Source organism: Melanotaenia boesemani, chromosome 7 (assembly GCF_017639745.1).
Source record: "Melanotaenia boesemani isolate fMelBoe1 chromosome 7, fMelBoe1.pri, whole genome shotgun sequence".
Taxonomy (NCBI): Eukaryota; Metazoa; Chordata; class Actinopteri; order Atheriniformes; family Melanotaeniidae; genus Melanotaenia; species Melanotaenia boesemani.
The window spans coordinates 3,900,590-3,921,860 of NC_055688.1; the positions used below are offsets into that span (position 1 = coordinate 3,900,590).

The 21,271-nt window shown below is 44.2% G+C and overlaps 1 protein-coding gene across 9 annotated transcripts; it reads right to left on the reverse strand.

Annotated features, from left to right (window-relative positions):
• Window positions 1–3,640: 3,640 nt before the first annotated feature.
• mgarpa (mitochondria localized glutamic acid rich protein a) lies at window positions 3,641–21,038 on the reverse strand. 9 transcript variants are annotated; one of them, XM_041990628.1, is made up of 9 exons: window positions 20,797–21,038; window positions 18,896–18,996; window positions 18,675–18,780; window positions 16,183–16,200; window positions 8,529–8,795; window positions 5,726–6,876; window positions 5,408–5,686; window positions 5,160–5,206; window positions 3,641–4,986 (listed from the first exon to the last, which is right to left on the reverse strand). In XM_041990628.1, the coding sequence occupies exons 1-8, from the start codon at window positions 20,870–20,872 to the stop codon at window positions 5,171–5,173; spliced, it is 2,034 nt and encodes a 677-aa protein (XP_041846562.1). In that variant the 5' UTR covers window positions 20,873–21,038; the 3' UTR covers window positions 3,641–4,986; window positions 5,160–5,170. The 9 variants fall into 9 exon arrangements, with proteins under 9 accessions (XP_041846562.1, XP_041846561.1, XP_041846563.1 ...); XM_041990627.1 differs by having other exon boundaries at window positions 5,408–6,640; window positions 6,680–6,876; window positions 20,797–21,037; XM_041990629.1 differs by having other exon boundaries at window positions 5,408–6,466; window positions 6,584–6,876; window positions 20,797–21,037.
• Between the last annotated feature and the right edge of the window lie 233 nt (window positions 21,039–21,271).

Here is a 21,271-nt window from a genome sequence, read left to right on the forward strand (position 1 = left end):
AGAGCTGACGCTATGGAGATATTTTGAAAACGGGTTTGGTTTAATCACTTGGCTGATGACTGGGAGATCTGCAAGTCCTAATCCTTACATAGTGCCTGTTTAGTTTCTAACCAACTTGGATCTAGATGTGAAGAGGTAAGCCAATATTTTAAGTATTTTAACTGACTTGACAGATGATATAGTTTGAAACTGGGTGTATCTAGTCCTTGAAATTTAGGTTTTTGCAGTCTTATTGTGTGTCTTATTTTTCCAATAAAACTGAGATATTGCTGAATCAAGAGAATCGAATCAGGATGGATTTGGAGGTGAAGCTATCATGTTAAATAAAGAAGTAGTCCTAGGGAAAACTGACAATTTTGTTACTGAAATTCTTTCTGAAGGTGAAATTGGTTGCAAGGCGTTCATGTAATAAGTGATGTTCTTGAAGGAGGATCAACACATCATCTGCATAGAGGATAATGTTGTGCTCTGTGGATAATGATGTGATTCCTTTGGTGATATTGTTTTATGCTAGCTGCAAGTGGTTCTGCAAGTAGAGAGAGTGGACGTCCTTGTCTAGTGTCGTTGTGAAGCGTGAATTGTTGTAAAATTAATCCATTGGTTGTGATGGTGTCTGTTGATGAGGTGTAGGTTAATGAAATAATCCAGTTAATCCAGGTAATGAACGACTCTCCAAATCCAAATTTGTGTAAGTTTGCGAAAAAGGAAGGACCAGTTAATGGAAGCACATGGACTGAGCTAATCAGCACCCCTCTCTCTCTCTCTCTCTCTCTCTCTCTCTCTCTCTCTCTTTCCTGGCTACTACCTGGGCCTACCACTGGGCCCTGAATGCAAGCTAACAGCTGTGGACAATTGCTGATGATCAGTGCATCAATTAGTGGCACTATAAGAGACTGCTGCACTCATTTGTAGTGAGAACTGATCCAAGAGCGACCAGAGCAGAGGTGGCAAGACGACTAACTGGTACAGTATAAACAGGATATATAGTTAGTGTGTGTACAGTTGTGCTGAGTGTGTTTAGTTGGAAACCTGGAGTAGAGTCCTGGGGTATTCCAAGAGGCCGGGCTGCTGTAAGTCCCGTCGTTCTTTCTGGTCGCTCCTGGTGAGGTTTGTTTATGCGTACATGCTCCCATTAATGTCTGTACCTTCTTTTACAACTTGTTCTTGCTGAAATTATATTAACATGTCTTATCCTTTTTATAGTGTCTCTTCTGCTGGACCGGCATACGGCTGTATACCTGGTGGTTGTATAACTGTTAAACTGAACTGGTTTTTCTTTTTAATTGCATGTGTCTTAAGATTTTTACTCCTGTGGTTTGTGTAAGAGTTCAGTGGATAAGTGAGTCACACTCATTACAGGTGGCAGTCCATTGCCATTGTGTTGTAAGCAGGAAACAATGCTCTTCTTGATCATTTAGTTGTCCTGTCTTGCTCTGACTTAGCGAGGTGTTCTGCCCAAGGGTTGTATTTTCAGGTAAACACGAGGGGGCCACTGCCCGCCTCGCTTCCCCTTATCCCCCGTTACAGTTAACTCTTATTTTCTGTGGATCCAGTGAATGTTTTTTTCCCTCTTTAAAAGCTGCATTAAGTTGAATAATTTTGTTACTGTTTTCTTTCAATAAAACCGGTTTAGTCCGGATATATAATGGAGGGAGGGAATGACTCCCAGCTGTTTGTCAGTGCTTTACTTATGATACAATTTCTGCATTTGTTTTATCCTTTCAACCAAATTTGCCAATTTGGTTAAAAGGATTCGCCATTAATTTATTTCTGATTGAGTCTTAGTCTTCCCATAAGAAATTTAATTTTTTTTTTTTTTTTTTTTTTTTTTTTCTTCTTAAAGATTAATATGAAATTATTTAGCCTCTTAAGATACTTCAGCTCTCAGGAGTTGAGCTCTCCTCTCTGGAAATGTGAGGGAGGAGGTGCAGGGGTACGACTGTTGAGATTAAGGCCAGAGGATTGTAGTAAACCTACAACTCACATCCTTCTGAACAAGTTATTTTGTTTGACCACCATGTTGTTCACAGGAAGTATGTGAACCTGTAAGAGTCGTAAATTTTTTTTGGCTAACATAATGAACAGGTACAAATATTAAAGAAAACATGGGGAAGCACTTTGTTTACATGTAGATGCCATTTTGTCCATCTTACATCATACAGCTGTGTGAAGACGTAGGTGTAGGTCATTTGTTCCATTGACTGAATTTCTTCAGTGATGTCCAGTCATTGGTTCAATCCAGGTGGGTCTGCCCTTAGCCAGTTTCTTGCGATAGCCTTCTTTGTTCCAGAGACAGTTTTAAAGAAATGTTTCTCTTATCTATTACTACTTCTGGTATCCATCCTAGAAATAGAAACTGGGGATCATTAGGGACGTTATATCTTAGAGTTTCTTCCATAACTCTTAGTACCCCGTCTCAAAATGATCGTATGTTTATACATGATGAAAATATGACAATGGCTGGCGTTCAATTGCCCACATTGTCTCCAACAACATTGTTGTTCACCCAGTTTAGTTTTGATTTTTGGTGTAATGAAGAAGCACATTAAATTTCTCCAACCAAATTCCTTCCGTCTTTTAGAGCTTGCTCATGTGTGTTGGGTCTTACACATGGAGCGCCAATCATCCAGTATTATTTATTTTAACCTAGTTTTACCAGGGAAGTTCCGTTGAGATTCGAAAAATCTTTTTCAAGTTACAGGCCAAGCCAGCACCAGTCCAAGCTCCATTACAGACTGTAATCATTAAGGGGCGGCATGGCTCAGTGGGTAGAGTGGTCATCTCTTAGCCCGAGGGTTGCCAGTTTGCCTCCTCCAGGTCAGGTTTGATCCTCAGCCTGTCGAGCTCATGTCGAGGTGTCCCTGAGCAAGACACCGAACCCCTAATTGCTCCTGAGGGGTCGTGATTAGCGCCTTGCATGGCAGCGTCCACATCAGTGTGTGAATGTGATGTATAATGTGGGTATCGTTTCAGGTATAAGTACTATATAAATACAGATCATTTACCATTAAAATAACCAATCAAAAAACATAAAGCATATAAAATATAAATCTAAGAGGACAACAGAAAACAAATGCCAACTGTTGGCAGTCTCAGAAACTTTATAAGGTGATGGTGAAGGTATGTTTCATGTTAAAAATCATAACCTGCTGTCACAGAAACTAAGATCTTCTCCATTGGCTGTTACCTTGGTGACAAGTCCCCTACAGGTGGAGGCATGCCACCACATAAAGTCTGGACATGGACTCCTTCAGCGACAGCAGACATCAAGTTGTTTCCCAGGTAACCTCCAGTAGCCGCTACCATCGTCTCAATGCTTTTTATATCCAGAGAAACCAAACATGAGTAATGATGTCTTTTCATTTTTCCAAGACATGCTGAGCGACCACGGCTTTTTTCAGAATTAAGTTAGTGGTGTGTGTGTAGAATAAAATGTAATTTAATCCAGTATAAATCCATTACCCGGGAATTAGCAGCTATTGTGAGAAAAAGGAAGTTCAATTATCAAATTATAAATACAAAAATAACAGATTTCAGATTTTACTTTCTCACCAACTTTTACCATAACAGCTGGAAGAATTCAACCAATGTTAACTGGCTTGTACCTAGAAGTTTAAATCAAAAATTACAGAACACAAAATGTTTTTAACTCATCTTTATTTTGCAAAACAGTAATGTGTCACAGTATCAGTCCTTAGCTAAATCAATGGCGTCCACTCAAGCTGCAATGCAGAGACTACCTTAAAGACAGAGCAGCATTTTCCCATTTTTAAAATACACACTAACCCTCAAGTTAGCTTCTTCCCTCAGTGATCCCAGCTCAGATTCAGAGATCACCCGCTAAGCTAGGAAAAGACAGAAATCCCACAGAGCCAACGAAGCTTTTACACCAAGACTTTCCATCGGACATACCTCAACATTTCCCAAACTCAGACTTCATGCCACACTGCAACATATCTCTCTGCACATGCTGTGGCCTTTTAATGATCCATCCACACAGAGCAAAACTAGAAAGAACAGAAAAACAAAAAGGTGACGGAAGTGTGATACAACAGCCAGCTACTCCTTATTCTGTCATACATGAAGGAGGGAAAATTCCTCAACAAGGTTTCCTTTTAACTCCACATCGCTGTCTGTGGAGGTGATGAAGGTGAGGAGGATTTCTCAGCTTTGATAGTCTGAATAGGAGGTGTGCAAAAAGGGGTTGCATCATAACATCAAAAAGAAGGCGCTAACATTTCCTACATTTAGTGTATACAAAAGTAAAGAGGAAGAAAAAATGGGTAAAATGTCTGAATTTCAATGTTTTATTGCTTGTGCCAATATTATCTTTACATTATGGAGATTAGTGGGTGAGTAAAGTTAGAACCTGCTTATTAAAGGTGGCTTAGCAGCTGTGGGTTTTGGCCAAGAAGCTCCACACAGAGCACCAGAGGTGTGCAGAGTTCAGGACTGCAGACATGAGGAAAACTAAGGTAGCGAGGTAGCTACATGGGCTCTTCAGCCAGCGTGTTTCTTTGTTAAAAAACAAGATCAAGAACAGGGAGTGTTTGAGGAGAAGCAGGAAAAGGAACCTGAGGTTGGAAAGAGTAACAGACTGCTGGTGGTTGGACGCCTCGTTCAGGCGCTCTGGTCAGAGTCAGCATACTGGAGTGGTCTTTGAGGCAGTGAATTGTAACAGTAAGAGTAAAGGGTTGACCGAATGGCTCAGATTCATCAACAGCTGTAAACAGACCTGACAAAACGATAAACCAGAGAAGGACAAGCCATCTGTTCCTGACTGGACTCAGTGTGAAGTGTCAAACTGAGGGAGAATGGCTCAATAAAGCAGGTTTTGACCGTAACACTGTGTTTTTATGTCTTCAGACCGAACTACCTATGGCTCCCTTTAAATTTCAGGTAAAATGATGCAGGAAAGTCCCAGAAACATCAGAGAAAGGCACATCTTCTTCTGGAGGATAAAAGTTGTCATTCGGGAGATGTTTACTGTGATGGAGACAAAAGATGAATTTCGTTAGTCTTGTACACTGACTGCGTTTGTATGAATACACTCCAACACACGCCTTCTGCATCTCTAGCGGACAATTGAACCTGAAGTACGTAGATGTGGATGAGTAGTAGGAAAGTACCAAAGTCCAGAAGAATTAAAGGCTCAGTACCTTTGTTGAAACTACTGCATTTGCATCCTAAGAAGTCGTCGTTTACCCTGAGTAGCAAAGTTTGAAGAGCCGTGTTAGAATTATTTCTTTTGTGTCCGCTTCCCACACTAAAGCTATCAGGAATAAACACTTCATTACATCTCAGTCTACTTAAGCATCAGCCTATTTACCAGTCTCTTAACACCGGCTCATCTGCACGTCATGTTTTCAATCATCTCTGAAACAGCCTGTGAAATCTGAACCGGTACCTCAGAAGTGGTGACGGTGTCGTCATCTGGAGCAGGGATGAATCTACCAGTCATGGGTCCAACTCCCAGCACCTTAGGCTTCTTGTCTTCTTTGGGTGTTCCTTCCAGAACAACAACAATGAACTCCTTGCTGGAATCTTCTGCCTGGGTCTCAACGGAGACAGCAGCAGCTTCTGCAGAGGGAGTTGCTGCAACTTCTACAACTGTTGTTGTGACAGCTTCTTTGGCTGAGGCAACATCTGCTGCAACTGCCTGGGCTTCTTCAACAACTGGTGCAACCTCTATTGGTACAGAGGCCTCCTCAGCAACTGGTGCAACCTCTACTGGTGCAGGAGCTTCTTCAACAACTGGTGCAACCTCTACTGGTGCAGGGGCCTCCTCAGCAACTGGTGCAACTTCTACTGGTGCAGGGGCCTCCTCAACAACTGGTGCAACCTCTACTGGTGCAGGGACCTCCTCAGCAACTGGTGCAACCTCTACTGGTGCAGGGGCCTCCTCAGCAACTGGTGCAACCTCTACTGGTGCAGGGACCTCCTCAGCAACTGGTGCAACCTCTACTGGTGCAGGAGCTTCTTCAACAACTGGTGCAACCTCTACTGGTGCAGGGACCTCCTCAGCAACTGGTGCAACCTCTACTGGTGCAGGGGCCTCTTCAACAACTGGTGCAACCTCTACTGGTGCAGGGGCCTCCTCAGCAACTGGTGCAACCTCTACTGGTGCAGGGGCCTCCTCAGCAACTGGTGCAACCTCTACTGGTGCAGGGACCTCCTCAGCAACTGGTGCAACCTCTACTGGTGCAGGGGCCTCTTCAACAACTGGTGCAACCTCTACTGGTGCAGGGGCCTCTTCAACAACTGGTGCAACTTCTACTGGTGCAGGGGCCTCTTCAACAACTGGTGCAACTTCTACTGGTGCAGGGGCCTCCTCAACAACTGGTGCAACTTCTACTGGTGCAGGGGCCTCTTCAACAACTGGTGCAACTTCTACTGGTGCAGGGGCCTCCTCAGCAACTGGTGCAACCTCTACTGGTGCAGGGGCCTCTTCAACAACTGGTGCAACCTCTACTGGTGCAGGGGCCTCCTCAGCAGCTGGCGCAAGCTCTACTGGTGCAGGGGCCTCCTCAGCAGCTGGCGCAAGCTTTACTGGTGCAGGGGCCTCCTCAGCAGCTGGTGCAACCTCTACTGGTGCAGGGGCCTCCTCAGCAACTGGTGCAACCTCTACTGGTGCAGGGGCCTCCTCAGCAACTGGCGCAACCTCTACTGGTGCAGGGGCCTCCTCAGAAACTTCCACTGGTGTACCAGTCTCCTCAGTAACAGGAGTTTCTTCAGCAGGAACAGGAACGTCTTTGACAGGTTTTGCCTCTGTCGGTGCGGGGGGCTCTTCTCGGAGGTCTTCAACAGTGGGTGCCAACTCATCCTGAACTTCAGGCATCTTCAGTACCTCAAATGTAGAGGCAGCAGCCAGCGGCACTGCAACACAAAACCCAGCCATCCACACGTCACTACGGCTCAAGTTGGAGTTCCCCACATGTAACTCAAAAACTGAGGAGGTTAGCTAACTTGTGTCATTTACAGACCTCGTGGGAAGGCTAATGAGAGTCTGTGTGGTGGACTGTGACTACGTGAAGGTACAATGAAACAGAAAGGGAACCATTTCAGTAAAATTAACATCTACAGTGTATAGGGGTGTATGCCTCAAAATGAGGGAAAATAGAATACTATAAAACAACTGAGGTGTGGATACATCACTATGTACAGTGTTCATGTTTCTAAAAGTATGTATGTAGATATGAAAGTGGGGTCTGGAAGCCATTTAGCAGAGGTGTAATAATACATCCAAGTATTGATCTACATCAATATATCTATTATAACAGAAAATATGTAATAAATTAAAATGAGTACATCTATTAGGAATACATGTGGAACATAAAACAATCGCTGGTGTGTTCACATGTTGCCAAACTAAACTGAATGCAGTGAATAATCAGAAATATCGAAGCAAAGTTTTACGTGATATGTTTGTGATTACTGAAAAGTCTAAGGAAGAATCAAAGTGAAAAGACGAATTCAGACAAATCAAAGACGGCAGTAAATCTTTCCGTTTGACAAAAGCTTTATTGTTTGGCTCCATGAGTTGACGTGACCTGTTCACAGTGCTCATTTCCAGTTATAAGCAAAATAAAAATATGATCACAGTGGTTTGAATCTTTCTGTAAATTAAGGAGGGTTTGGTTTTGTTGCTGTTTTTTACAGTTTTTCTGACCTTTTGGTATCTCTGACAGTCACAGAACAGTTGAAAATACACTACAGCAGTTACAGAGTTTGTACACAGTCTCAGAGTTATGTAGTCCTGCGGAAGGATACACACAACCGTCTCACAGTCTGAGGAAAAACAGGCGTCTATCTGCTCTGTGACACTCGGAAAAGCAGAACAATGTTACAGAGGTTTGTGGAAATAAAACACAGCTAATTACGTCTTCATAACAAAATAATATTCACAGCGGAGTTGTTGCTTGTTGTTTGGTGAGTGTGGTTCACGGAGCCTGACTAAAGGCTGAAGGAAGGACCAGGTTCATGTCATTATGTGTGCAAGTGTGTGAACTCACAGAGTGATCACATTTATTTCACCCATAACTGCACGAGCGTCACACGAAGACCTCACTGCCACCTTGGAAATGCCTCGGTGTGGTGTAAATCTGAGAATCAGTGGTTTTTAATAATGCCGTCGGGCCATAAAAGAGTGAATTCAGAGAGAGAAAACGCAGTGATCTACGCTGCACACCTGAGAGACGTCGACTTCGTACACAGTACTGTCCTTTTATACCCACTCCCATAAATACAAAGAGGAAAACACACAGTCAGGATGCTGAACGGGAACATGGAGTCGGGAACCTGAGGAGGGGCTGAGAGCCTCTGAGTGCATCTACAGATGGGACTGGAAGTTATGGTGGTACTGTTCCCAGTGCTACGAGGGAGGACAGAACTGCAGTCGAGGGCTCGATAAAGGAGCTTAGAAATAGTCAGGGGTGTGTGTATGTGTGTGTTTGTGTGTCCCTGCCATGAATGTGTGGAACCTCAGTTCTCCGAGGCAGCAGCCTCTTCCTCAGATGAAGAAGTCGTACCATTGCTTTCGGACTCCTGGACTTCGACCGCGGCTGGCTCTGTGACGGCCTGTGCAGCTTCTTCCACGGCTTCGGCCACATGAGCCACTTCTTCTGCGACCGCCTCCACCTCCTGCGCCGCCTCGGCAACAGCCTCAGCAGCCTCAGCGACCACTTCTGCAACCTCAGCGACCACTTCAGCAGCTTCTTCTACTACGGTCTCTGCCTCCCCGCCAGCTGCCTCCTCCACCGCGACCTCCACCTCCTCACCGGCCTCCTCCTCACCACCTGGAACACAACGACGACATAAATGATCAGACAAAGATGAAAACACAAAGATTATAAAAACACGTGCAGTTGGGGAAAGATGCATGACTTCTCACATGTGAGAAACTTTAAAATGAACATCTAAAAAGCAGCAGCATTAAAGATTATTATTAGCAGCTGTGACATCCAAATAAAAAATAAAAGAGAAAAACTGAATAATTAACGACTTCTGTACATTCACACACAGCAGAGCTGTCATGTCACGTTACACAACCCAGGTCCAAAAGAGCCAGGACGCTCTGTAAGGTGTAAAGAAAAACACAATCTAGTGATTTATAAATCTCATCAAGCCATCTTATTCCCAATAAAACATAAACAACATATCAGACGTTAAAATAGACATTTTATGGGGGGGGCGCTAGCAAGCAGCCAATGGAGTAGGTCACGTTTCGGGACGCTCTGCTGAATGCCTTCATAAAACTTCGATCTTTGGCGCTTGATACGCCCTAAACAGGTGCAAAATATATGCCTTAGGTTACTCACCACTCAGTTCATCTTTTTTATGGCAACCAACTTGCAAAACTTCGCCTACATGGGAAGAACCAGACCTGCGGCTAACAAGGCTAGCGCCGAACCCAAGAAGTCACCGACCAGTAAGCTAACCAAGACCATGACCAACACCAAAGCTGAAATCCTCGCTTCAATAAAGGAAGATATCTCTGTGCTGCTCAGGTCAGAGCTGAAAGATATACTTGCTCAGGAATTTGATGGAGTGAAAAGTGAGATACAAGCCGCTAAGAACGAAGTTGTTAATAACATTTCGCTGCTTCGCTCTGATCTGGACTGTGTGAAATGTAAGGTAACTGATATGGAGCATAGCCTGACCACATGCTCGGACGACGTATCGAGTCTGCAGTCTACAGTCGGTAAACTTCAGGTAGAGATAAGAAGCCTGCAGGAGAAGTGCGTTGACATAGAAGGAAGAATGAGACAGTCCAATATACGGATCCTGAATGTACCAGAGGAGCCCGACTCGAGCTCTCCATCTTTTGTCACGAAGATACTGAAGGAGGTCTTCCACATGGACAGGGCAGTGATGATCGATAGATCGCATCGGAGCCTACACTTACAGCGAGTCAGGGGGAAACCACGTCCTATCATCGCAAAGCTGCACAACCACCAGGACTGCGTGGACATATTACGCCGTGCTAGACAGGCGGGCGGTAATCTGAAATATGGCACAATGTCTATCTCCATCTTCCCAGACTACCCTCCCAGTGTGGTGGGCGAGATCTGCATTCAATGAGGTTAAACAGCTTCTGAGAGGCCAGCCGGGTGTTCGTTATGGAGTCATTCACCCAGCGAAGCTCCGCATCTCACATAATGGAATCAAAAAAGACTTTCTGGATCCAGATAAAGCGATGTCCTACGTCAAGATGAGCGTCATCACTGCAAGAACCCGCTAATAACGGTGACTGAGAGCCCACGCTCTTTTTCTATTCATGTTTTGTGGTGAGTAAAAGAGGACTAGAAAAGGTAAATTTGGACAATACAAGCAAGTAACCTCTTGTAGTTCTTTTGTCTTATACCAACTGAGTATGTATGTTCTTTTGTTATAACTAGCACCTGATGGGGTTTGACTGTTTAAGCATATTTGCATAAATTAGCGCCCTTTTTCTTTTTTTCTTTTTTTTAAATACTGCTTAAGTGGAGCACCCTGCATTTGAATTTAAGTTCCCTACTATAAGCACACATGTGTGGATATAAACATATAGGGTTTGGGGGTCACCACGTTCCTATAATTGGTGACATGGGGAGGGATGCAACTGCACCAGTTCTGTTTGAGTCGATTTGTATGTTGGAGAATTTATTTTAAGATAGAGAATGATTAATACAGCTCACACACTTAAGGGAGCTGCAGGTTGCCAGATAAATTTGGTGAGCTGGAACGTAAAATCTTTAAATCACTCTGTAAAAAGGAAAAAGGTGCTTGCACACCTTAACCAGCTCAACGTGGGTATTGCTTTTCTTCAAGAAACGCATTTGCGCACACTTGATCATTTCAGACTGAGAGGGGGCTGGGTGGGCCAGTCATATCACTCCAGTTTTAACAGCAAGTCGAGGGGAACAGCTAGCCTAGTCAACAAAAATGTCCCATTCACGATGTCTAAAACGGAGGCAGACTCCTCAGGCAGGTTTATCATTGTTATGGGAAGATTATATGAAACCCCAGTCATTTTAGCAAACGTATATGCACCTAATTGGGATGACCGGGCATTTTTTTACCCATTTCTTTTCTCGTTTGCCAGATATGGACACACATTGACTTATATTGGCAGGGGATTTTAATTGCTGTTTTTCCACTCTGGACCGTAGTTCATCCAGCTCTATGCCTTTATGTAAAGCTGCCCAGACCGTCGAGTTGTTTCTTCATTCGTATGGCGCATCAGATGTTTGGCGCTTTCTAAATCCCACTTCTAGATTGTATTCATTTTTCTCACAGGTCCATAAAACGTACTCCAGAATAGACTATTTTTTATTGATAAAAATCTTATCCCTCTTGTTTCCTAATGTGACTATAACGCAATAGTAATTTCTGGCCATGCTCCACTGTCCCTGGTGTTACAGATGCCTGTTTCACAAGTTGCTTATCATCCATGGCGTTTGAATATTCAGTGGCTTTCTGATGAAAGATTTGTTGAATTTATCTCATCTGAAATAGTTACATTCTTAGAACATAATAAGACACCAGGAATGCCATTCTCAACAATATGGGAGTCGCCGAAAGCATATTTAAGGGGACAAATTATTTCATACTCCGCCTAAAAAAACAGAATTCAACATGAACGCCTCAGGAAACTGACAGATGACATATTAAATATAGATAGACTGTTGGCCAGGACCTCCTCACCAGATCTATTAAAACAATGAATGATGCTTCAGACTGAATTTAACCTTCTTTCGAGCAAACACACCGTCAATCTCATTAATAAAACCCACCATAAAACCTATGAGCATGGTGAAAAGACAGGGAGAATTCTTGCACAGCAATTACATCAGAAAAATGCAGCTCAGTGTATTCCTGAAATAACAGATGAATCTCATAATAAGTGCATAAATCATTCTCAAATTAACCAAATTTTTCATAAGTTTTACTCCACAATACTTACATCAGAGTCAATGAAAGATAGGCGCTTATTTGAGTCTTTTTTTGATAAGTTAAACGTTCCTTCTGTTAGTGAGCAAATGGCAGGCGACCTAGAAGAGACGTTTACAGAGTTAGAACTTCAGTCTGCTGTGAAATCTATGCAAAATGGTAAAAGCCCTGGTCCTGATGGGTTCCCGAGTGAATTCTTTAAAACATTCACTAATTAGTTAACCCCTGTATTACTTTCTGTATACCACGGATCCTTTGTTTCTAGCACGTTACCTCCAACAATGCGTCAGACCACTATTTCTCTTATCCTTCAAAAGGAGAAGAACCCATTGCAGTGTGGTTCGTATCAACCTATTTCTCTACTAAATGTGGATAGCAAAATACTATCTAAGATGATTGCTCAGCGACTTGAAACTGCGCTACCCACACTGATCTCTGATGATCAGACAGGATTCATTGGGAACAGACAGCTGTCCTCAAATACACGCAGGCTTTTCAATGTCCTTTATGGTCCCACTCCATCCGAGGCTACAGAGGTAATATTAGCTTTTGATGCAGAAAAATCGGGTGGAGTGGGATTACTATTTCTACACTTTCAGTCGCTTTGGTTTTGGACAAAAATTTATACGATGGATTGAAATTCTCTATTCGTCACCCATGGCGGCTGTCCAGACAAATAATAACATCTCCAAATTCTTTCACCTACAACGTGGCACTAGACAGGGCTGCCCCCGTCACCCCTTTTATTCGCCTTAACAATAGAGTCACTGGCAATAGCTCTGCGCGGTAAAACTGATATAAAGGGAATAGTAAGATCTGGCATTGAAAACAAAGTGTCTCTTTACGCTGATGATATGCTTTTATATCTAACTGATCCATGTACGAGTTTGCCAAAAGTGCTTCAATTGCTTAACTCTTATGGTAAGATATCGGGATACAAAATCAATATGCAGAAAAGTGAACTTATGCCCATTGATCCCACCTCAATGACGAGCTGCTGCTGCAACGCGTTGTGGTGACGCGCTGCTGCTGCGACGCTGCGCTGTTGCTGCGACGCGTTGTGGCGCCGCGCTGCTCGCCTTTTCCACCTACGCCGAGACACCGGCCCAAAAGTAATGCAGCCCATTCGGAATCCTCCCGAACCTCTCAATTAGCCAATTGATGTGTATTTCAGCATGAGAAATCGGAGGTTTAGCGCGAGAGCATAAGAAGCCACTCAAATGCGCTAGTCTCACGGCCGACGTGTGAGAGTTGGCAGCCCTGTAAAACAAATGCGACGTCCCGGCTTGCACGAAGTGCTTCACCACGGTCTCGCACTGTAACATGCTGCTGTCAAGTATGACACGAGAGAGATCGCTCCGCAAGAAACGAGTGTCCACTCGAGATACTCCATTGTGAAACCTGTTGTCATACACAATCTATGGTAAAGTAAGATAGAAAGAAAGAAAAACTTATCGCGTTTTTTTTTCCTTATCGTGCAATTAATTGACTTATTGCTTATCACGCCTAATTGTTCCACAACTTTTCGAGTTTCCAGTAAGTCTCAAATTAGTGAACCTCTGTCCATCTTTCCATTTCAGAGACTCTGCCTCTCTGAAATGCTCCTTTTATGGCCAGTCATGTTACTGACCTGCTGCCAGCTAACCTGATTAGTAGTCAAATGCTCCTCCAGGTGTTTCTGCTTTGTTACTTTTTCCAGTCTTTTGTTGCTCCCTTTGCAGCTTTTTCCAGACATGTTGCTGCCATCAGATTCACTATCAGCTCATATTTTACCACACCAAATTTATTTATATAGCATATTTATATATATATAGCACTTTATACAACGCATGGCTGACCAACGTGCTGCACAACAAGTAAAACACAAAACAAAAATGATTTATAAGAACACTAAAAGCAAAGAGGAAACGATACAATCCGAAGACAGTAAAAGCTACGTCAAACTCCCACTGGGTTAAAAACGAAAGGATAAAAGTGTGTTTTCAAAGATGATTTAAAGACATTTTCCATGACATGGTAAAACGTCTCAGTTTCTTAGTTTATGTTCCACTGGGAATAAAATGTGGCTTCATGAGATCCTGTTTGTATCTACATGTTACAGTGTCAACACTCTTTTAGTATTAGGGTTGTAAATAATTCATCATACATCACATGATTTGGTCCAAATCAGATGGTTGGATGGAAACTGTCGCTAAAGCGGATGTGCTCCTGCTCGTTTCTTTAGCATAGCTTCTGAAATACTACTAGTACACACCACTCAAAACCTGAAATAAGAGGCGACACATGCACGACACAAACTGCATGCACACAAAGAGGAGGGGGAGGAAAGGAAGGAGGGGAGTGCAGGTTCGGGTGCAGGGGAGATGGGGGACAAGTTGAATCTTGGTTCTTACCATCCAAATAACAAGTTACAGCTTATCTGAAACTCTGAAAGCGAGTCCGACAGTGAAAGACACTGAAACAGCTCAGGTGGGTTGTGCTTCTTTAATCTTCACGTAACTCGACTACAGATGCTGACAGAGAATCACCCACAGCAGTGCATGCAGACATGTTAGCCTGGTTGGCTCAGGCGTGTCAACAAAAACAACAACATTCAAACTACAGAGCTGGAAACAATACAAAGTCCAGAAACAGTCTGTGGCTCCTCGTCATTTATCTCTACATCAACGTTTAGCAGCACAAGTCCTGAATCTGAAAAATCCTTCAGAGTTCTGTCCGGTATGGGAGAGAAGGAAAGGAGGATGAGGAGGAGGAGAGGGGTTTGTTTTCCTGTTCACATCCAAAGCATCCAGCTCTAGGACGGATATCCATGCGGCCACATAGGACCTTAGCTTTAGCATTACACTGAAAAGAGTAAAGACAGAGAGTTAGAGGCTGGAGGAGAACATCTGAGGTTATTCAGTTCATGCACACATCGACTGATTCGCAGATGTGTGTGTGCATCCGACACACATGGAAACATGGAAATGGACTTCTAACAAGAGCCAGACAGATGGCATCTTCACTCTATCAGAGATGAAACGGTTGCTTTTTATCTGGTGAAAAATGGAAGGTGTCTACTTAAAGACCAGAGGAGCGAGATGAAAACGAGTGGGAGAGGAAGCCGGAACAGCTGGTTTGCTCAGAAAACCTTCAGGTTAAGGTCGGGAGAAAAAGCCGAGGTTACAGAAGATGATCTGAAAACGGCGTTTAAGTCGGAGTGAAGTCAGGTTAGAGCACAGCAGCGGAAAACTGTGGAGCAAAGACAGCGACCCAAGTTTTCTAACTTGAATCTCCATAGTTAGAATTACAACAAGTAAAGCTGCAAGTCAAACCTACAACTATCAGTTAGTTCCACTAGTCTGAAAATACGTCAGTTTTGTGGGAAAAATGCTCTGGACTTGCAGCGTTTCCTGGTATCCTCTGACTTGCAGAATTAATCCATAGTGGATTTGATTTAAGTTTCAAATGTGGAGGTACAAGTTAGAAAACTTATGTCCCTATCGTACCTCCATGAAATCTAACCAGATTATGAGACGTGACAGTCAGACATTAGCAGCATGCACTTCTGTTTCCGGTTAAACAGGAATTATTTTTCAGTTTCACAGCAACCAAAGCAGCATCTGCAACTACGTGAAGCTCCTCCGGTCGTCTGGTTCGTTTCAACTTCACATCAAACATCTCGATCACTAACTTTATCACTTCACTGACATCCTGATGACATTTAAACATTTCAACCCTCAGACCGACAAACTGACCAGACTGGTCAGTTAGAAGTTAGCATCAACACAGCGTCGCGTCTGGGCTGAACACAACCAGAGACCGGGACCTTCATCACCATCACGCTCCTCTTAATCAGCAGAGCTCGACAGAAGCCAGACAGTACGGCTGATGGCGTGCGCAGCTGATGGCATGCACAGCGTGCGCAGCTGATGGCGTGCACAGCGTGCACGGCTGATGGTGGTCTTGGTATATTCTCAGTTTTTTTTGCTCCTCTTGTTGCTGGATTTGTTTACTTTTCTGTTGACACATTCTCAGACATTTGCTTCAAACTACATTTTTATTTCCTGCTTCTAGTTTCAGGATAAGCGTAACGACGGCATAAATCCTCTTTAACTTGTATGGTTCCTCCAGCTGCGTGTGATGAGTGGGATGACTGGATTTGACAACAGGATGTTTAACAGTGCCACAGTCACATCCATGCTAACGTTTCTTCATCTCAGGTTCACATTTCAGTGAGCATTTGGCCATGAATGAGATGACATTACTCACCCTCTTCTTCATCCTTACCTGCAAACAAGAGAGAGAACAGTGTTAGAATCCTAGTCAGACAATTATCATCTGATAATAAAAATAGAAATTTGTCTCCGACGTTTAAAAACACATGTCAAATAAAAAAACTTTTTTAAAAAGCGTGCGCACGCACGTCGTACACCTGTTTCTGTTTATAAAGCAACTCTAAAGCGGGAGCACGTGAGGGAACGCCTTGCCCCGCCCTTATGGTGGGTATAAAAGGTCAGGTGAACGCCTATAATAAATATTCATCACATCATTTCCATGATGGCTCAGGAAGGAAGGAAGGAATTTTTCAGAATGTGAGACGGAGATCCTGATGGACCACGTTGGAAAACGTAAAAAGGTTTTATTTGGTGGGGACGGCGTGGTCATCACCAAGGTCAGAAAGACAGAGGGCGGCAACGCCGTGTCAGAGGGAAGACACGCCAGAGGCACCGCAGGCTGGTAATGTAGTCTTTTCTTTTAATGTCTAAAATAAATATATACAGATAATCTAAGATTGGTAGCAGTTTATTTAGTGTTAAATAATATTTCTTTCTAGTTCCTGGGTGCTCCAGCTGGGTGGGCGGTGCTGCAGCTGTGATTGGAGAGGGTGAGGCCAGAGACTCCACGCAGCACCGCAGCAGCCGTGTCCTCAGAGGAAGTCCTGCAGGTGCAGAGGGACACCATCACTGCTATTAACCAGGTGGACAAGAAGCTGCAGGAGATTGGGACAACACTAAAGAGCATTGTAAATAAAATATAAAACTCCTCGTGTTGCATCACTTCTAGATGCTCCAGCCTCCAGTCTGCGTCCCATTCAGCTGGGTCTGGACCCAGGACAACAGCAGCAGTTTTGTGGGGATGGTGAAGCCTTTCTCCTAGTTTTCGCCACCATTTTCACACCTGAACCAGCTTCGGCGCCGTGTGGACAGAGCCTCACTTGGTGCAATGATTACATCGGGGAAACCGGACAGTGCTGCAAATTGGATTGTTGTCTTTGCCTGAGGACCACAGAGGTCCAACAGCACAGCACATGGTGGTTGGAACCGGTTCATGAGCCATGTGGAACAGTAAGTCTTGCTGGTCTCTGAAAATCCGCTTGTTCAGGAGTCTCGCGCCAAACGTCCAGCAGGGCCAGAAAAGAGGTTGCGCATCTTTACGCACTGGGGAGTCGTTTTAAATCCAACCATCAATTTTCTGAACAGCTACAGGTGGGGAAATTTTAGCCTGACTGACGAGCACATTTTCCACGGCGACCACGTTATTTTAACATGAATTATTAATCCATCTGGTACATGCTGGCAGCAGGAGTATTAATATGAAATATGCCTCTTCATTCATGTTTGCAAACAGCTTTAATGTATAACGTGGTGTGAAAGGTAATATTTGATTTTAAACAAATGTCTCACATTTTACTTCATGTCTTTGGTTTTATTCTGGAACGTTGGTGTCATAGTTTCTCGTTTCTCCAGATTTTGTGCGTACGACAAGGTCAAAGTTGCCGTGGAGACAGAGCCATTCTCCCGAAAAGTTTGGTTTTTATAAATCCCCAAAGTTGACTATAATGGGCGTATGCCAGTTTTTGTACCTACGCCAGCTTTAGAAATGTGGCTCAGTTCAGGGTGTCATCGGAAACCATCCTCCTACACCATGTAATACCATCCCTCCTTGTTGTCGTGGTAACAAGCTGGCCAACACAACATGGATAAAGATTTTAATCAGCTTGTTTTAGCAGGTTAAGAACATGGTTAATAAGTTAATGAGCCATGTGTCAAATAACCCAATTAACCAATAACAACCAGAAGCTCTAATTAGTTCCTCTCAAGATCAGAGCTGGAAAATTATCCAGTCCTTCCTGGTCCTGGTTCCGATGGAGGTTTTCCTTCCTGGTTCTGGTTCCGATGGAGGTTCTCCTTCCTGGTTCTGGTTCCGATGGAGGTTCTCCTTCCAGGTCCTGGTTCTGAGGTGGTTACATTAACTTTTGGTCCTGCTGTGTTTTGTAGCAGTGTGTTTGTTTTTTTAATGGAATATTTTGATCCGTGTTGTTGAAGGTTTTCCTAAAGAACCGAAAGCCAGATGCAGATCTGGTCCAGTTTTACGCTCAAATCATGAATTTTCTGACACGACAACACGCATACATGAATCACACGGAGAAGCTGCAAACTGCCCTGACACGCTCATGTCGCACGGCCAACAACCCCACAGCGAGTACAGTCGAGGTGTCGACTCCAAACACCTGAAATGTGTTTATACATCCTCGTCTTATCCCAAATATCTGATCACTTTCTTGTCAAAGCCCCGAGAGTAAGCATCTTTTCCCAACATTCCAGTTACGTCATAAGGAACTTGGTCTTCTTCCTCATGTACCACTGAACAGCGAGGAGGACAAAAAGGGGAATTATGCACTAAACAAGACGAGTTCTCCAGGATGGAAATGAAAGAACTGGTCAGAAAACAAACAAAAATACACATTTTGTCGTACTTACTTTTGGGTGGCCAGGGTTTGGGTGTCCAGTCCGTCTTGGGTCTGGCATTAATTTGTGCGATGCGATCATTAAAGCGAGCGTGATCTGTGGACACGGTGATGTACGCCTGCAGGGGGAGGAAAACATTCAGTCAGAAAACAAGATTTCAGTGGTTGCTAACCTGTTAGCATGTTAGCATAATTTGCTTGTGACTAAATGTGCTGAAGCAAACAACAACTTACATACGACAAAGATCCAACCAGAGCTCCACCACACAGGATGGCGTACACTATGTTCTCCCCAGACCCGCCAGGGACCGACGACATCGCCCGCCGCTGCACAACTGGAAGACATCACAGGTCACCCGTTACACCCTTCCAACACCTCATATCAAGATTCAGGATCAGGATTTTTAGCACATTATTGCCTCAACCTGGCAGAATGTAAGGAGGTTATGAAGGGTCAGGTCTGAGGATCAGACAGCTGGGATGGACCGATGGTTCTGCCGCCCCCTGCATGCTCCGCTTCCATGCACTCCCACGGTTTCCTCAGCTACGTCATCATTTCTATTAACTGTTTTACATGATCGCAGCTCTGATGAACCGGACTTGTGTGGATTAGTTTTAAGCTAGAATTGATGATGACAGTAAGGTACATGAGATGAACTGAGCTGGACCCCATAGTCTGACTGGATCTGGACTACTCTGTGACTCCCACTATTCATGACCCCGGACAGATTTCCAGAGATGGGGCAGGACAGGAATAATGTGCTGCTGGAGTCTCTGAGTCTGGCAGTGTGAGAAATCCCGGAGCTCAGCGAGCTCATGAAGACTTTCACTCGGATTGGATTTAGCTTCCTGAAACACGCACGGCAGCACTTGTTTGATGCTTGTGAGAAGTGATGCATCCCACGGCCTGAACGGACAAGGCTCGCTCACATTCGGCCTGCTGAGGGACATATTTATAGAGGAGGAGGGAAAATAATGAAACTTTTTATTGCTGTTTACTTTGAGAATATGTAACTAAATTCACATATTAATACAAAAAAAATGAAAAAGACAAACTAAAGGACACTGGTCCATTTACTGACATATTATTAACAAGTGTTTCTGACAGATACTGAACCCACTGGATCATGGTCAAGTCCAGCGTGTTACCCTCAGGAACTAATCCCGTGTCCCGGACTCCGAGCCGGCTCCCTCCCTCTGTTATTTATACCTGCTAATCGGCTCAAGTCTAAAAAGGTACGAGTCGGGGGGGTAAGGTGGAGCAGGTTTATGAGCAGTGAAGGGGATGCAGGTCAGGAAGTCACAGGATTAGCCAGTAAGTCACTCTTCCAATTAACTGAGACCACTCAGCCAGAGAAGCCCTGCAGGATACGTCCAGGTGTGGTGGGAGGGTCACCTTCACTTCTCAGTGGTGCAGAGAGAACATGACTCAGGAAAAAACGGGCCAAACGAGAAAAACAAACTCCCCGCTGCGAGTTTATGTCATCGCCCCAGCAGCAGAGATAAGCTGTGGACACAGACCTGTCCTGTCTGTGGCGCGCGCTCACAGCTGCAGAGCTTTGGCTCGTGCCTCTGTGCTCTTTACATTTGACCGCCGTCACACACGCAACCCACGTGACTGACAGTGGCAACCATGTTTCCACGTTACCCAGAGAAATGAAGGTCATGTACACTGCACGAGAGCCTCACGAGCTAACACGTTCAGCACGTTTGGATGATTCTGAGAAGCGACGTCCGCCGTCTCAGACAAACTTCTCAGACACGTTCATTCAGAAACGGATGAATCTGGAGAATTATTTCACTTCAGCAAACCAGGTGGAAACAAACCTGTGTCCATTCATAACGACTGGTACATATAAATGCCACGGAGAAACATTTTAATGCCCCAACAAGCTAACAGAAACAAGGAGCTAAAATAAAACGTCCTTTAATCTGTACTGGATCTGAGGACCAGGGTTGACCTTCACGTAACACGCGCTGCCATTTCCACGCAGTTTGGATGCAGCTATGCAGAGAAATCCACGGGAGGACACGGTGTACCATTACGTCTCCTACAGTCACAGAAAGCTCACAGAAAACGTCACATCCAAGCAAGCAGATGTGAAATTACTAAATTGTGGGTTGTGTAAACTCACCATCCTGAGGCAGCTTGAAGGCTGCTCTCCGAGCCAGAGGCCCACACCTCTGCCAGGCTGCTCTGCAGGAAAACATCGCTGCTCTCCGAGGGCTACGGTGTGAGTGTTGCAGCTTCAGCAAATGCTAGATGAGAGGCCGGTGTGGTCTGGTCAGAGAAACGTGCAAGGAGGCGGAGAACAAACCTGCCCACTCCTGCGGCACGAAGTGTATGAGGGGTGAATGCTGCCACCGACGAACAGGAGGTGTATGAGGGGTGAGTCATGCCACGCAAACACGGAGGAGAAATGTATAAACCACCACTCCCCCTATGCAAATTTGACTTATAATCAGTGTTGGGCACGTTACTTTGAAAAAGTAATTAGTTACAGTTACTAGTTACTTCTCCCAAAAAGTAACTGAGTTAGTAACTGAGTTACTCCACTATAAAAATAACTAGTTACCAGGGAAAGTAACTATTTCATTACTTTTTTAAAG

Coding starts and splice junctions, on each gene's coding strand:
- mgarpa (XM_041990625.1), bottom strand. CDS start 20,872: ATGTTTTCCTGCAGAGCAGCCTGGCAGAGGTGTGGGCCTCTGGCTCGG. Junction 18,997..20,796: donor CTTCAAGCTGCCTCAGGATG/GTGAGTTTACAC, acceptor GATGTCTTCCAG/TTGTGCAGCGGCGGGCGATG. Junction 6,877..8,528: donor CCAGGAGTCCGAAAGCAATG/GTACGACTTCTT, acceptor TTTGTGTTGCAG/TGCCGCTGGCTGCTGCCTCT.